Genomic DNA, 15,879 nt, shown 5'->3' with positions numbered 1-15,879 from the left:
AAGATCATGAAGGCAGTTAGGGGTCAAGGTGAGGTCTGAAGCCAGGTCTGCATGATTAGAAAGCCTGGGCTTCTCCCACTGTGACTGGCTGCCCATCACACCTGCACTTTGACTGGCACCCAACCAGGCATCATAGTGACCGGCTCCAAAGCTCCTACCTGCCTTACAAGAGCAAAACAGCTCCCATCACAGAGCTAGGCTCCCAACCGGGCCCCTTTATGTACTGATATATGTATTTACATCCTTACTCCTGACCGCCGGCGCATCAGGTGGTACTATCATGATCCCATCTTGCAGGCGAGGGCAATCACCGTATGGAGAGTGAAGTAACTATTCTGAGATCAGAGCCAAATGTCGGGGTGGCGCTGGGGGGAGGGGGGGCGGACAGGATTCATACCCAGGCGGTCTCTGTACCACCACTGATGTTATACCCACTTTAACGAGGGGCAAGCTGAGGCGCGGAGCGGTGGCGTGCCCAACCCCACGCCAGCCCTGGGACGCCCTCCACACTTACCCCAGGGCGATCTGTCCACGGGGAGTTCACAGCCCACCCCTCACGTGAGCCCGGAGGCCTGTGTCCCCCCACCTTGCTCTTTTCCTGCTGGAACTCGATCTGAATGCTGGTCAGCTTGGCCCGCAGCTCCTCGTTGGCCATCTGCACCGCGTCCATCTCCATCTCGGGCTTCTCGCCCTTGCTCCGGCCTTTCTTAGACATGCTTCCTCTCCGGCTGAGATGCTGAGATCCGCGTTCACTCCCGCCAGCCAGCAGGCGCCGCTCCCAGCTCCTCCGTGCTAATCTGTCTCACAGGCCTCGGCTCCTCCGCCGGGTAAACCACCATCACTCGGGGTCCTGGGGGAGGAAGGACGCCAGGTCAGCAGAAGGAGGGGGGCTGGTGTCCCTTCACCTGGGGCATTCGGACACGACGGCAGCCAGCGTTTGCTGAGAGGTCCCTCCCCGAGCCGGGCACCTGCTCACCCCGAGGCTGCCCCGCCATTCACAGCACTGACCTAGGGCTTCTCCAACGGGGGCTGCGTCAGGACCACTTGGAAACGTAAGGTGGAGTCCTGCGCCCACCCCAGGAACCTCATTTGCATGTCTCCCAAGCTCTCAGGTGAGGCTCCCAGGTGACCACTCCTCATTAAGTAGGTCTGTCCGGTCCAGTCCTGGCCTCATCAAGATGAGACGACGCCACTTAAGCAACCGTAGACCTCGGTCTGCGGATGTCACCGAACCTCAGTCACCCGGGTGCTTGATTCAAAGGCAGGACCCTGGGGGAGCACAGAGCTCAAAGCTCGAGACATGGGGAGGGAGCCAGGCAACCTGGATGTCCCATCCGCACACCCAGGTGTTTCTGGAGCAGGCTCTAGGAACTGCACTCTGAAAACTGGGCTTTTAGACTCCCTAAAGGTTAGTGGTTCCCTCCCCACCGCCAGGGCTAGCACAGCGCTGGCTGCCCAGAACTGCTAGCTCTGGGCCCAGTGGAGGTGCCCAAGCCAGCCTGGGGGAGTCGCACAGGCCCCTGGGAGAGGAGAGAGCCAAACACGGTGCTCTGTGGTCACCTGGCTAATGGGGTGCCTTGATAAGCTAACAGCCTCTTCAGCACTCACATTCCCCTGGGGGACCCCAGACCTTCCATTTGGTAGGGCTGCCCTCACAGCCCCCACAGTGGCAAAGCCAAAGCCATTAAAATCAGGCCCCAGTCACAGCTAGCAGCACTGTGTACTGGATGCCACACCTCCATCACCTCTCATTAGCCAGCACAGCTATCTCACGCAGGCGCTGGTGCCACTGTCACAGACGAGCAGACTGAGGCCCGCAGAGGTTGAGCGCTGGCAAAAGAGGAAACAACCAAAAAGAGGAAACAGTATTAACTTGGTCAAGGCCACAGCTGGAGGCCCCAGCTCCCAGCTGCCAGCACTGCACTCAGCTAACCCCAGGCTGTACTGCGCTGTAAGCCTGGCTCCAGTCCCCTTACCTCTCACTGCCTTATTACTGCTTTCCAGGTGACAAACGTACATTTACTTATTTCTTGTCTGTTTCCCCTATACCGGGATGTGAGCTTCAAGCAAGGAGGACCTGTCCCTGTTCTCGCCTTGTCCCCTGTGCTTAGAACAGAGCCCAGCATGCAGGAGGCACCCCATCAACACTGGCTGAGCGAGCGAGAGAATGGGTGAGTGAGTGACATCAGAAGACAGCTACGAGGCATTTATCATGTGCCGAGTCCTGTGATGAGAGCTGGGCAGTGTATAATCCTCGCAGCACCTGGAGAGGGAGGTACAGTTATTAGGCCCATCTTAGAGACGAGGCAATCGAGTCACAGAGAAGTTAAGTAAGCTACCTAAGGCCACACAGCTGGTAAGGGGTGCTAGGATTAATTGCCTTGGGAGAGAATGCAGAGTGAGAGGAAAACACGACAGCATTCCAGAGTGGTGGAATGCCAGCCTTTGGAGGTCAGGGAGGAGACACAAAATCAGCAAGGAGAACGGTAAACAAGAAGCCTGTAGATAGAAGGAGAAGACGGAGAAGCAGGGAAGCTAAGAGAAGAAAGTGTTTCTGGAAGAAGGAAGGAGTGAACAGGGGCAGCTCCTGTGAGGGGTGAAGACGAGACTGGAAAGTGGCCATCGGATTCAGCAGCATGGGGTCAGTGGCCTCGGCAGGGGCTGCTCTGCGGGGTGGGTGCCGGGAGCCAGGTGGGGTCTGGTCAATGCCAGCACGCCCGGTGAGCTATGGATGAGCAATGGCCATGAACTCAAGTCCAGCATGACCTGCTAGCCCTGGGGGCCTCAGAGTGTCCGTCCAAGTAGGAACCTGGGAAGGCAGTGAGGCAGGCCAGTGACACTCCTCCTGGACGAGATAGAGAGCTGTTTCTCAGCGCACCATGGAGGATTATTCAGGGGTGATCAACATCCCCACTGACCGATCCCAGAAAGGTCCATTCTGTCTTCAGAGAAGGATGAACTCTGTTTGCTCTGATCTGACTTATTAGAGAGCAATTCGTAATTCATTCCTCTCTCCTCTGACCTGCCTGCTTTCACAAGTGCGGCAGTTCTCAGAAATGGGCCTCCGTCTCCACAGTGCATCTCCCCACAGCCCGAGGGACGAGCAGAAAGCACTCTCCAAACACAGCACCCAGGAGAGGGGAGTTTTCTCTTTTTTATTCTATCCTGTAGCCCAACAGTGCCACTTCTAGGAATGCACCAGAGATACGGTCTCTGTATAAACACTCAGATGTTCTCCCCGACAATAAGACTTGGCCACAACAGATGGGTTTAAGTAAATCACATCCGGCCGTAGTAGCACACGGAGAGAAAGGTTAATGTCATAAAGAGCAAAAAAAGCAGAGCCAAAGAACAAATATGATTTGTGATCTCAAATTTCTGAACTCTATTTGTTCAGCTTTTTCATCTGGTCACAGCTATGTTTTGAGCACCTGCTCAGTGCCAGGCCCTGCACCCTGGGCACACGGGGGTGAGGATGAGGTAGCCTCACCTCCCAGATGTTAGCAGGGACAGCCTGAGTGGTGCGACCACCGCTGATACTTATTTCTTCTTTATACTCTTCTGGGTAAATTGAATTTTCTATTTCTATTACTATTTTACAGAAAAAAAGATGTCATTTTTCATAAAGGAAGATGAGCAACTTTCAGAGAACTCTCTGGTTCTAGCTGGGAAGGGCATGAGAAAGAAGCTGTCGTGGTCAGCTGACCCTCCAGGTGCAAAGGGGCGCCGCTCCAGCTATACCTGACTCTCTCAGGGCTGCCTGGAAGGGAGAGATGCTTCCCAGAGAGGAGAGGTCATGGGCCACGCCCCCAAGGACACAGCTCCAGCTAAGGGCCATCCCTCAGAGTGAGGCAGACCTGGGTGAATCTCAGCTTACACTTCCCCAGGTGGGTGGTCCTCGGCAAGTCACTGAACTTCTCTAAGACTCGATTTTCACATCTGTTTAATGGGACCCACAGCAATGACTTCATAGGGACCAGAACTTGAAGTGCTTGGCAAGGTGCTCAACCCCGTGAAGACACTCAACAAACAAAACAAAGCTGAATCTATTAGGAGGAGCAATGACAGCCTCCAGTTATGTCCATGAAGGTCAAGGTGACCTGTGCTGGGACCACACAGAGCTGAAAGTGACAGTATCAAGGCACAGCCGACCTGGCATCACACTGCCACAGCTTGTCAGTGGCCTGAAGGCCCATTTGCTTCCCCAGCAGCCCCTCCCGCAGTCACTGAAGATGCTTGGGAGGAAGGAGGTATCAGATGGGGCAGCACAGCAGGCTGGAGGCAGGCAGCCAGACTGGACCACTAGTCCACGAGGCCCTGGGATGGCAACCCGGCCACAGCCAGGAGAGGGAACGGAGCGGAAACCCAGGAGCGTCTGGAGGCCATGAGAACAGCAGCATGAAGCCTCAGGGGCCAGTCCCAAACACCACATTTTTATCAGAAGCCCTGGACCAGCTGGACCCAAGGCCCCTTTGTCAGACTTTCAAAGCTCCAAGAGCAGAAGGGCCAAAGGGCAGAGACAGGTAGCAGCAGCATAGACCAGACACCGAGAAAGGAGGCCAGGCCTGGTGATGGCCCAGTTCCTCACCCCAACCACAGCACCCCTGGAAAAGTGCATTCACGCCATCATCTCACTAGAAGCTCAGCACACATTCTCCACTTTGCAGATGAGAAAACTGAGGCCTCAAAGGGAAAGTCACAGACTCTCCTCCTAAGAAGCCATCAAAGGCTCCGGCCGCCTCTGAAGAGAGCCCTGACCCCCGAAAGGGCGCAGGCCTCTCAGGGTCTGAGTCACACTGGTACTCCACCCCACCTCCTCTCTGTCACCCAGCTCACACTGCGGGGCCGACACACTCCCCAGTAGGCCACGGTGAATGCAGTTCCCTAATAGAGAAAGCTGATCCCCCACCCACTTTGATGGCCAACTTCTATTTTGCCTCCTCCAGGAAGCCTCCCCTGATGCCCTCCATGTTGGTCAGGTGTCTCCTCTCAGCTCCCACAACCCCCGGCTGAGAACTGCCCTGTATGTTTGCTCATCTGTCAGCCCTACCTGGCGATCAGCCCCTCGAGGACAGGACTTGACTTCTATCTTTGTCTGCTTCACCCTGTGCTCAGCCCCAAGTCCGAGCTCAGTGTTTCCAGGAGGAATAAATTCCAATGAGCTAAAGGCCAGGCCTACAGCTCTCGACACCCACCCTCAACATCTGCTGGGCCAGGGCCTCAATAAATGTTGAGATGAACGGGATGCAGGAGGGGAAGGTACCCAAAGTTCTGGGCCAAATCAAACTCAGCCTCTTGTCAAGGACATACCCATGGCCACTCTGACCCAAGGCTTAGAATGCCACACGGCATACCCACCATCAGCCCATGGCCGCTGACCTCTGCAAAGGCCTCGCCCATGGGAACAACAGCAGGTCACCCTCCTGGGATGAGCCTGGTGCCCGCTCTGTGCCTGGGCTTTTTGTTTAGAGCTCACGGCGGAACACAGCACTGCCCATTGCTGACAGAGGAGCCCAAGACTCTCAGCAAGGAGATGTGGCTGCTCAGTGTCACGCTGTGGGGGCAGCAGAGTCGAGAAGGTGCATTCCAGAAGCCACACTCAGCACTGGCCCCACGCTAGCCCTGGGATGTGACGGAGGACCAGGCAGAGTCCCAGCCGTCATAGAACTTTCTAGCTAGGGAGACAACTGTGGCAATGAATCCATAAAATACGTCTGGATTGTGATTGGTGCTGGAAAGAAATAGTAAACAGGGTATTCGAAACCTCTGTCAAGTATCACCCAAGTCATCGGCAGAGGGAGACAAGGGGAGTAAACTGTCAGACCACGTGGGCCTAGAGACCACGAACACAGTCAAGGCCAGCTGCAGACCATGCAGTCCAGTGCAAAATGGAAGTGCAAGGGTCTTGGTTCAAATACTATTCAGACTTTCATGACCGTGACACTGAGCATTAAACCAAGAGTGAAGTCCTCTGACGGCCTCTACAACCATCCCGTGCACCGGAGACGCTGGCCCTGGACGGAATTTCAGCGCAACTCTGAGGATGCTTGGTTGGGCGGCAGGTCCCAAGCAACAAGGGTCAGCTTTTGGCTGCTGAGGACGACAGTGGGCAGAATGGTGGTCCCCAAAAGATGTGTTCACATCCTGTTCCCTGGAGCCTAGGAATATGCCCTTATTTGGAAAAAGGGTCTTTGCAAATGTAATCAAGTTAAAGATCCCAAGATGAGATCATCCAGGATTATGAGTCTGAAATTCAATGACATGTGCCCTTGTAAGAGACACAGAGGAGAGAACACGGAGAAGGGAAGGCCATGTGAGGAGAGAGAGGAGACTGGAGTGATGCAACTGGAAGGGGTCTTGGGGGGGGTCCTCCCCTAGAGCCTCCAGAGCGAGTAGGGCCCCGCCGACACCACTGACACCACCAGATTTTGGACTCTGGCCTCCAGAGCTGTAAGAAAGTAAATGTCTGTTGTTTTAGGCCACTCTGTGTGGGAATTCTTTACAGCAGCCGCTGGAAAGGAATACGCAGGGCATGAAGAGAAAACACTCCTGGGACACATTCAGCACTTTGTTTAATGACTTAAGATAACCAGCTTCTCAGCACTGAGCCCTGCTTCTTTCCCTGCTGCCTTTCACATCAGTAATCAGCCAGTGCACACCACACCGCAGGCAAATCTCCTGCCCCTCACTCAGAGCCTACTATCTCATGACACACACAGTGCTAGCACGCTGAGCTATCTGTTCGCCCAGCCCAGGGCAGAAGGGAAACAAAAAAACCGGCAGACGGCATTCTGCAAAAGGCAAACATGAAGACAGGAAAATGAAAAGAGAAAAGATGTTTCTAGAAAGCAAAGATTTTTCTACCATACCCCTCCCCTCCCCCTGAAAGAGAGTAAAATAATAATTCCTTTAATACTTAAAAAGCCTGCAAGGCCTAAAATATTAACATTCTTAGGACACCGCATTCTCCAATTATAGCAAATTAATAAGGCGCTTGCTGTCCAGACTCTTCTTATACAGTGGGGGTGCAAAACAGTCAGTGGGAGTTAAAAGAAAAGTTCACAAGACATAACAAAGTCAACCGAGTCAGGTTTTCCTGACACACATTCTGGACTCAGGGGTGAAGGGCTGTAAAGAGGACCCAGAAGGAGGAGCAGGGCTCAGTCACTCAGCAAAGCCCTGCCACCAACCTCTGTGCTCTCCATACCCAGGACTTTCCAGCTATGAAGTATGTGGGGGACAGGGCTGGACCATGGCTAACCCCAGAGCAGGCTGCCTGCAGCCAGGGTTCTGGGGCCTCTGCGTCCCATCATAGACCCCAGGAGCCTGGAGCTGGCAGGTCTTAAAAATGATGACAGAACAGCCACTGGCCCCAGCACATCTGGGCCCTGTTCCAAGCTCTCTGTGTGGCGGCTCCATCCTCACCTTGGCCCCCTAGGGCTCCTGACCATCAGTGTCTGGCCACCAAACCTTGTTCTCACCAGTTCTCAGAGGCGTCCTGTCCTCCCACAGCTCTGGCCATCCCTCTGGCCTGACCGTGGCCTCCCCTGTCTCCTGGTCTGCACACTGCCTGCCCCCCACCCCCACCCCAGGCTCCAGGGGCAGTGAGATGACCCTCCCTGCCACTCCCTGCTGACAACCTGCAGGGGACAGTGTCCACGCCCAAGAAAAGCAGCCCTCTGTGCTGGGCCCTGATCCACTGCCCAGCCTGAGCCAGGGGTGGCCCCCGTGGGCCACATCTGCCGTCCCCTGCAGTCCTTAGCCCGTGCCTCTCCCTGCCTGACAGGGCTACCTCTTAACTGTGCCCAGGACTGGACTCTGGCCACAGATCCTCCCGCAGCCCTCTTTGCCTCCACAGGCAAGGTCGGGGTGTCCTTGCAGCCCCAGCCTCACCAGGGTGACTCTCAGCCACCATCCAGGACTAGGAGGCCAGCGGGGTTGGAGCTGCCATGGGAGACAGACTCATTTTACAGATGGGGAAACTGAGGCCCAGACAGGTCAGAGGCCTGCCTGGGGTCACAGGGCGGGCCCAGCGGGGAGAGGAGAATTCACCACTCCCCTGACCCCACCCGGCAGTCAGCAGAGCTTGCTTGGAGCTTCAGAGGCTGTGGGGTGGGCACCACCCCAAATGGACACCATGGGCCCGGCCCCAACTCACTGAGGTGTGCTTGGCTCCCACGGCCCCCACTGCCGGGCCAATGATGTCACTCATTACAGCAGCCGGGCTCCCCCGCCTGGGCTGGCTGACCCCTCGCCTAGGACCCTCTCATCCCAGGGGCCCCTGGAGCCAAGACCCTGCCAAGCCCTTCCCTGCACCGACAGCCACCCATTCCCACTTGCTGCCAAGTGTCCCAGCCGTGGACTCTACCACCACAGGGCCTGTGTTGTGCTGACCGCCTTTTCTGGTTCAGGTTATACATTTTGCACCCAACTAATATCTGAGGGTCCCTCCAGGGACAGGGAGGGGTGGCTTCTGTTAATGTTCTACATACACCACACAAACACACACACCACACAGAAACACACACATAATGCACACACCACACAGAAACACACACACAACGCACACACCGCACACGTATACCACAGAGAAGTGAGGAAACATACGCACTGCTAAGGACTGAGTCTCTCTCCAAAATTCACATGTCGAAATCCTAACGTCCGTGGTGATGGTATTAGGAGGCGTGCCTTTGGGAAATACTTAGACCATGAGGGTGGAGTCCTCATGAATGGGATTAGTGCCCTCATAGTCTCTGCCTTGTGAGGACTCAGCAAGAAGGCAGCTGTCTACAAGCCAGGAAGAGGGCTCTCGTAAGAACCTGAGTATCCCGGCACCGGGATCGTGGACTTCCAGCCTCCACCACTGTGAGAAATAAATGCCTGCTGTTTAAGCCACGCCGTCTGTGGAATTCACAGCAGCCCCAGCTGATGAAGACACACACACACCACATCACAGACACCAAACACCACACACTCACACCACACACACAGGTGCACACCAAACACCACACACAAACACCACAAACTCACCACACACACCCCCCCCAAACACCACACCCATCCCATACACACCACACGCACTAGCTCAGCAGTTCCAGAGAGGATGAGGAAACCCTGAATGTCCAGGGGAAGCATTTCTGAGATGTGCAGACCTGCCTCTCCAGCCTGCATATCAGAATTCCCACAAAGGGGCCCTGAGCCTCTTGTGAAGCTCCTCGGGGTCTCCAATGGTTCTGGGAGGCCTGGGTGCTTCAGAATTCCTGTTATCAGCAACAAAGGGCAGCACAGAATCGGCAGGCTCTGGGGGCCGTGGTTCACCTCAGGCCCGCAGGCGGACGGGAGCATCGTTCCCATCCTTCCTCCAGGGAAGCAGGCCCAGAGGGGTTCGGAGCCACCTGCATCACTGCAGGGAAGCCCCATGCGCGCTGCCCACCATGGCCCACCGCACCACGGCCAAACCACGGAGTGACCCCAGGGGCATCGGGGCAAAGGTTCTCCTGATTAGGAGATGAGGAAATTGAGACTCAGACACACACACACACACACACACACACACTAAAAAAACCACACATTGGGGCTTCCCTGATAGCACAGTGGTTAAGAATCCGCCTGCCAGTGCAGGGAACACGGGTTGGAGCCCTGGTCCAGCAAGATAGCACATGCCGCAGAGCAACTAAGCCCGTGCGCCACATCTACTGAGCCTGCGTTCTAGAGCCCACGTGCCACAACTACTGAAGCCCACCTGCCTAGAGCCCATGCTCCACAATAAGAGAAGCCATTGCAGTGACAAGCCCACGCACCACAAAGAAGAGTAGCCCCTGCTTGCCGCAACTAGAGAAAGCCCGTGTGTAGCAACGAAGACCCAATGCAGCCACTAATAAGTAAGTAAATAAATAAATTTAATAAATAAATAAATTTTAAAAATTAAAAATAAAAAGCCACAAAGCTGGTTGTTCTGGAAGGAAGGGAGTAAGCAGAGGAGAAAGGGCGTGTGGGCTGTACCCTCGGGTGGTGGGGCAGAGACTGCGGGCCCTGGCAGGGGAGACTCGGTAGCCACACTCAGCCGCCCACTGGCCAGATCACTAGCACGACCTCGTCGGCACATTGGTAAGGTCTAACTGGGACAATGGCTGTGACAGTATGTGGAAGGCCATGAAGCAGCCCAGAAACAGGGCTCCTCATTGTGTGGTGAAAAAATAATGCAAACAAAGACAAGGTCAGCGGGTAGGGAACCTGGGACCCAGAGGCCCCGCAGGTCATCTCCTCCCCGTCATTCCCCTGCAGGAGCCTCCACACGTGCCTTCCAGCCTCTCCTGAAAGTCCTTCCAGGGACAGGAAGACCCTCCCCCCGCCCCCATGGGGACGTCTGCTCCCCAGGGCATCCCTCCTTTAGAAAGCATTTCCTATTTCCAGCCAAAAACACACAAACACACAAACAAAAAGGGCCTGCTTACAAATTCTGCTATTAGTACCTTTCAGCACTCGGAGGCCGCCCCAAACGAACCCACTCTCTGCCACACAGAAGGCCCTTTAGAGAATGAAGAAACCCATCACACTCCCCCACCTGCCTCTCCTCCAGGTGATGAGGCATAAGAAGAGCAAGCGTTTACTGAGCACATGCCCCTCGTCAGGCACCTCGGTCAGTCTCTTACAGGACGAAGCCATCTAAGCCCCCTAATGACTATCAGGTGCTATTATTACCCCCATCTTGCAGATGGAGAAATCGAGGCCCAAAGGCAGTGAGGAAGTTGCCGGCAGTTACGCGGTTAGAAAAGAGGCAGGCAGACGTGGATGCAGTTCCCAGGTCAGTCGCTCTGGCCTGCTGCCCCTTATCTGAGCTCCCTGAGCCTCGGTGTCTCCATCTGTGAAGTGGAGCTGTCACTGTTGAGAAGGTGCTAGACGGCAGGTGCTCAGCGAGGGCCACCTCTCTGTGGGGACAGGGCCAGCCAGCACGGGTTTCCTGTGGGTGTGTTTTCCCAAACGTGCGGACATAGCACTCCACGTCTCTGAGCCGGGCGCTGTGGCTGGCCTGGTGGATGGAGCTCAGAGGGACAGGGAGGGTGAAGGGAAGCCTGGGGCCTGGGAGTTTGTCCCCATAGCGGGGAACCCCGCTGGTGGCAAATGTGCTTCCTCAAAGGGAAAGAAAAGAATGGACCCATTGTCTACTGGACAAAGCACAGCTCAGAGAGGCACACATGCACGGGCCCCTCCTCTCGCCACTGACTTTGCTGCCCACCCCTCACAGGCACCGCCCAGACCCACGGTGCCACCTGCCAGGTTCCCTCTCTAGCGTCCTTCCCTTTCCCTGCACCAGCCACCTGCCGCTTGGTGGACTTCAAAACAGTCTCCCTGGTCCCCCAACTCCAGTCACTCACCCATGGCCACAAGAGAAAGCCTCCTGAAGCAAAAGTCAGCCCACATTGCACCCCTCCCCAGAAAATAATCTAAACAACAACAGTAATAATAAAACAATATGTCCACCTCCTGTGGTCCCACTGCCTCAGGGGAAGGTCCGCACATCGCCGCGGATGCCCTGCGAGGCCCCTGCCATCTCGCCCTATCGCCCCATCTCCTGGTCTGCTTGCCCTGCTGGATTCCCAGGTACTCTGAAACCATCTTCTTCACTTGACTCTCCAGTGCCAAGCGAAGTGCCTGCCCACAGCAGGTGCTTGGTAACATGAGGACCCCTCCCGGACGTCTGCTGATCTGTAAAAGCATCACATACACTCCTTTCACACCCAGCCCATGGGTGTCTTTACAAAGTTCAGGCAGGAGGACACAAGAGATCCTTTAAGGGATGCAGGATTCCTGAGTCCTTGGGAAAAATAATCCCCTAATCACGAAGCCAAGCATCACGACATAAGAACTGACTTAAGTGTGGACAGAGATGCGAGTGCCCGGGATAGTGGGTTTGGCTCACTTGCAAGCTGGTCCCCTCACTGTGCCAGCTGGGTAACCCCCATAATCAAATACGGCCCTTGGCAAAATAAGATATGAGCATCAAAGACCTTGGCCTTGCCCTTTGGGAGCTAGGTGCAGAGAGGAGCTCAGCTGAATGAACACGTCATTCCCTCGTTTGTTCAGCACAGGCTCACTGCTCACTTCCTATGTGCAGGCACCGTGCTGGGCACTGGACCACAATACTGAGTAGCCTCACCCCACCCTTGGGATGCTGTTGGCCTCTCCAGCCCAAAGCTCCCTCCTCTCAGACTCTTGCTGCTTTGCTCTTTTCAGTATCTCCACATGCACATCAGGAGAAGACCTGTCCTTTGCACCTTAAAATGGCTGTAAGAAAGGTATAGTGAGATTTCTCCAAGGGCTACCAGTTTTTAACCCCTAGAAAAGTATTAGGAGGTCAGAATACCCCCTCCTTTTGATGGTAGCATCACCTGCCATTGTCACCCCAGTCACAGAATCAGCATGGTCACCTCTGAAGTCAACACCATGTGAATAGCTGCAGCTGATGTAAGCAACAGCTGGACACTGTGAGGACACCACCTCCGAAAGGAGTAGGAGAGCCCAGGAATCTTCAGACAGACTCCATTACCTGGTCCTAGCATGTGCATCTCGATATGTCCCAAGGGAGTAAAGTGCAGCCAAGTTCAGGGAGGGGAGGCTTCTCTGAACTTGCAGACTCTGGAACACCAGGACTCATGGTCAAGGACCCACAGAGGGCACTCCTGAACTCATGGATGTCAGCCCCCTCCCCTACAAAAAACAAACAAAAAACAACAAAAAAAACCCCCCAGGGAAACCCAATTAGGACAATACTGTGCAGTTACCTGCCCTGTAGCCACTTTGGCAAAGTTCTGCCCAGTGAAAAGGAGGGGAGCCCTACATAGGAGGAAGGAAGGCAGGAAAATTAAAGAAAAAAAAAGCAAGTGAGTGAGGAAAGGAAAAAGGGAAGGAGGGAGGGAGGGAGGGAGAACACAGAAAGAATGGAAACAAACTTCCAGTTTCTGGTCTGGTGTGTAAGGAACTTGGGAGTCATCACTCTCATTCATATAAGACAAAAGCTGAACAAACTGAAAATCAGTAACTTTTCTTATATCCATCAGAGAACTGAGGTCATGGGGCAAACCAATGCAGACACGCAGCTACAGAGAACAACTTACTAGAGCAGAAACCTCTATGGGAACCAGTTCAGGTTCCTTTTACCAAATACTTCCTGTCCAGCTTTCAACAACAACAACAACAACAACAAATTACAAGGTATACTAAAAGGCAAAAACAAATAAACAAAAAACAGTTTGAAAAGACAGAGCAAGCATCAGAACTAGACTAAGATATAGCAGTGATGTTGGAATTATCAGATTGAGACCTTAAATAACTCTGATCAATATGCTAAGGGCACTAATGGAAAAGTAGACAAAATACAAGAAAAGATGACTAATGTCAGCAGAGATGGAAATTCTAAGAAAGGACCAAAAAATGCTAGAGATCAAAAATAATGTAACAGAAATGAAGAATGCCTTTGATGGGCTCATTAGTAGACTGGACATGGCTGAGGAATTAGTGAGTTTGAAGTAAAACAGTACAAACTTTGCAAACTGAATAGCAAATTAAAAAAACAAACAAACATAAACTGAAATAAACAGAATGGAATATCCCACTGGATAATTACAAAAGGTGTAACGTATGCATTATGGGAGGAGAGGAGAGAAGAAAGAGAGAAGGGAACAGAAGAAATATCTGAAGCACTAATGTCTGAGAATTTCTGAAAATTAATGACCCTGAACACAGATCTGGGAAGCTCAGAGAACACCAAACAGAATAAATGCCTAAAAATCTACACCTAGACATATCATACTGAAGCTGCAGCTGCAGAAAATCAAAGAAAAAGAAAAATTTTGAAAGAAGCCAGAGTAAAAAACACCTTACATATAGAGAAGCAAGGATAAGTATTATATTAGACTTCTCTTCAGAAGCCACACAAGCAAGAAGAGAGTGGAGCAAAACATTTAAAGCATTGAGAGAAAAAAATCACCAACCTAAAAATCTGTACCTTGCAAAATTATACTTCAAAAGTGAAGGAGAAATACAGACTATCTCAGACAAACAAAACTTAAAGACATTTGTCACCAGTAGATCTGCCTTGCAAAAAAATGTTGAAATAAGTTCTTCTGAGAGAAGGAAAATGATATAGGTCAGAAACAGATCTACAAAAAGAAAGGAAGAACATTAGATAAGTGATAAATGAAGGTAAAATAAAAACTTTTATTTTTCTTATCCTTAATTGATCTGACAGATAACAGTGTTCAGAACAGTAATAGCAACAATGTATTCTGTGGTTATAGCTTCTGGATAAATGAAATGGATGACAGCAATTTATGAAAAACAGGAGGGAGGAAATAGGAATACTCTGTTATGTCACTTATACTATACCTGAAGCAATGTGGTGCTATTTGAAAGTGGAATTGGATTAGTTGTAAATGTGTATTGCAAACTCTAGTGTGACTACTAAAAAAATATTTTAAAGTACAATTGACATACTAAGAAAGGAGAGAAAAAATGGAAACATATACAATGCTCAATTAAAATCACAGAAAGCAGACATTAGAAGACAAAAACAGAAACAAACAGGGTCAACAAATAGAAAACAGTAACAAATATGGTAGACATTAATCCAACTATATCAATAATCACTTCAAACATCAGGAGTCTAAGGGATGTAATGTATGTAAGGCGTGGTGACTATAGTTGACAATACTGTGTTGCATACTTGAAAGCTGCTAATAGAGTGGATCTCAAAGTTCTCATCACAACTAAAACTAATTTTTGTAACTATGCCTGGTGATGCATGAAGACTAGACTTATTTCAGTGATCTACTTTTGCAATAAATACAAACATCGTATCACTTGTTGCCCACCTAAAGATACTATAATGTTATATGTCAATTATATACCTCAGTAAAAAATATATCAATGGTCTAAATGCACCAATTAAAAGACAGAGACTGTCAGAGTGGCTCAAAAAATAAGACCCAACTAGAGCTTGTCTACAAGGAAACACTGACCTTCAAGGCTCCCATGCACAAAGCCAGCCAACTTCTACACATTCATAGTCAACAAAGAAACTGAAAGCTCAAACTAACGCCCAATGTTAATCTTTCAACGTTGCCACAATCTCTAACGGACAACCAAAAATGCACAACTTACCCCTTTTGAATTAAAGATCTTGGTAATACATTCAATAAGATAAAATTGCATTATAAAAATGATACTCAAAATGCACATTATAAAATAATGTGGCCCAGAAGAACACAAAAATGATAATGATGGTCTAAATCAAATCACAAAGACAAAGCCCATGCCAATTAGAATTGTGAAGTTAGCTAAGCAGAGATTCTTCTCAGTGTGTGCTCCTGAATATTTTATGAGCAGATCTCAGGCCCCATTCACCCCCAGCCTCTTCCACCATAAATGGGAAGGTAACTCTGCTCATAACTTCTTTGCAAGGCTTAGGATACTTAGACATATAAAGGTTTTGTTTCCATATGAAAAAGCTTATTTATACTTTGAGAGGGAGGGAGGGAAAGCTAGAGAGAGACAGGGCCAATGTTAAACCCAACTCCTTAAAAAAATGTGTTAAAAGTCTACAAAGAAATTAATCCTTCCTTGTGTTTGTAATCAGATTCCCTTTACCCTCTGGACTCCGTTCCTTCCCTGGGTCTCTTTTGCAACCATGATATCAATACTCAGTGTGGGTAGGGGAAGGGGATCAGTTTTATCGAGTTTCTTGCAGAGCTAAAAGCTCTGGGACTGGATTGCTACCAACAGCACATTCTCTTAGGCCCCTCACCTCTGGAAGTGAGTTCCCTAAGCACTCAGCAAATCCCCACGTGCTTCCCTCCATTTCCCAGACTCCCTTGCAACAGG

General features: G+C 51.5%; 1 protein-coding gene across 3 annotated transcripts in view; it reads right to left on the bottom strand.

Annotated features, from left to right (window-relative positions):
• JAKMIP1 (janus kinase and microtubule interacting protein 1) overlaps positions 1–15,879 on the bottom strand; it is a 140,070-nt gene that overhangs the window by 74,305 nt on the left and 49,886 nt on the right. For 2 of the 3 annotated variants that reach the window (XM_057705494.1, XM_057705496.1), the window contains exon 1: positions 587–715. In XM_057705494.1, the coding sequence (XP_057561477.1) occupies positions 587–715 (129 nt within the window). Of the gene's footprint in view, positions 1–586; positions 851–15,879 lie in introns of those variants that run through there. The other variant, XM_057705495.1, reaches the window with a different exon arrangement.

This window comes from Hippopotamus amphibius, chromosome 13 (assembly GCF_030028045.1).
Source record: "Hippopotamus amphibius kiboko isolate mHipAmp2 chromosome 13, mHipAmp2.hap2, whole genome shotgun sequence".
Taxonomy (NCBI): domain Eukaryota; kingdom Metazoa; phylum Chordata; class Mammalia; order Artiodactyla; family Hippopotamidae; genus Hippopotamus; species Hippopotamus amphibius.
Note: the sequence above shows the minus strand (reverse complement) of the source record. Positions and strands in the feature narration are given on the sequence as shown.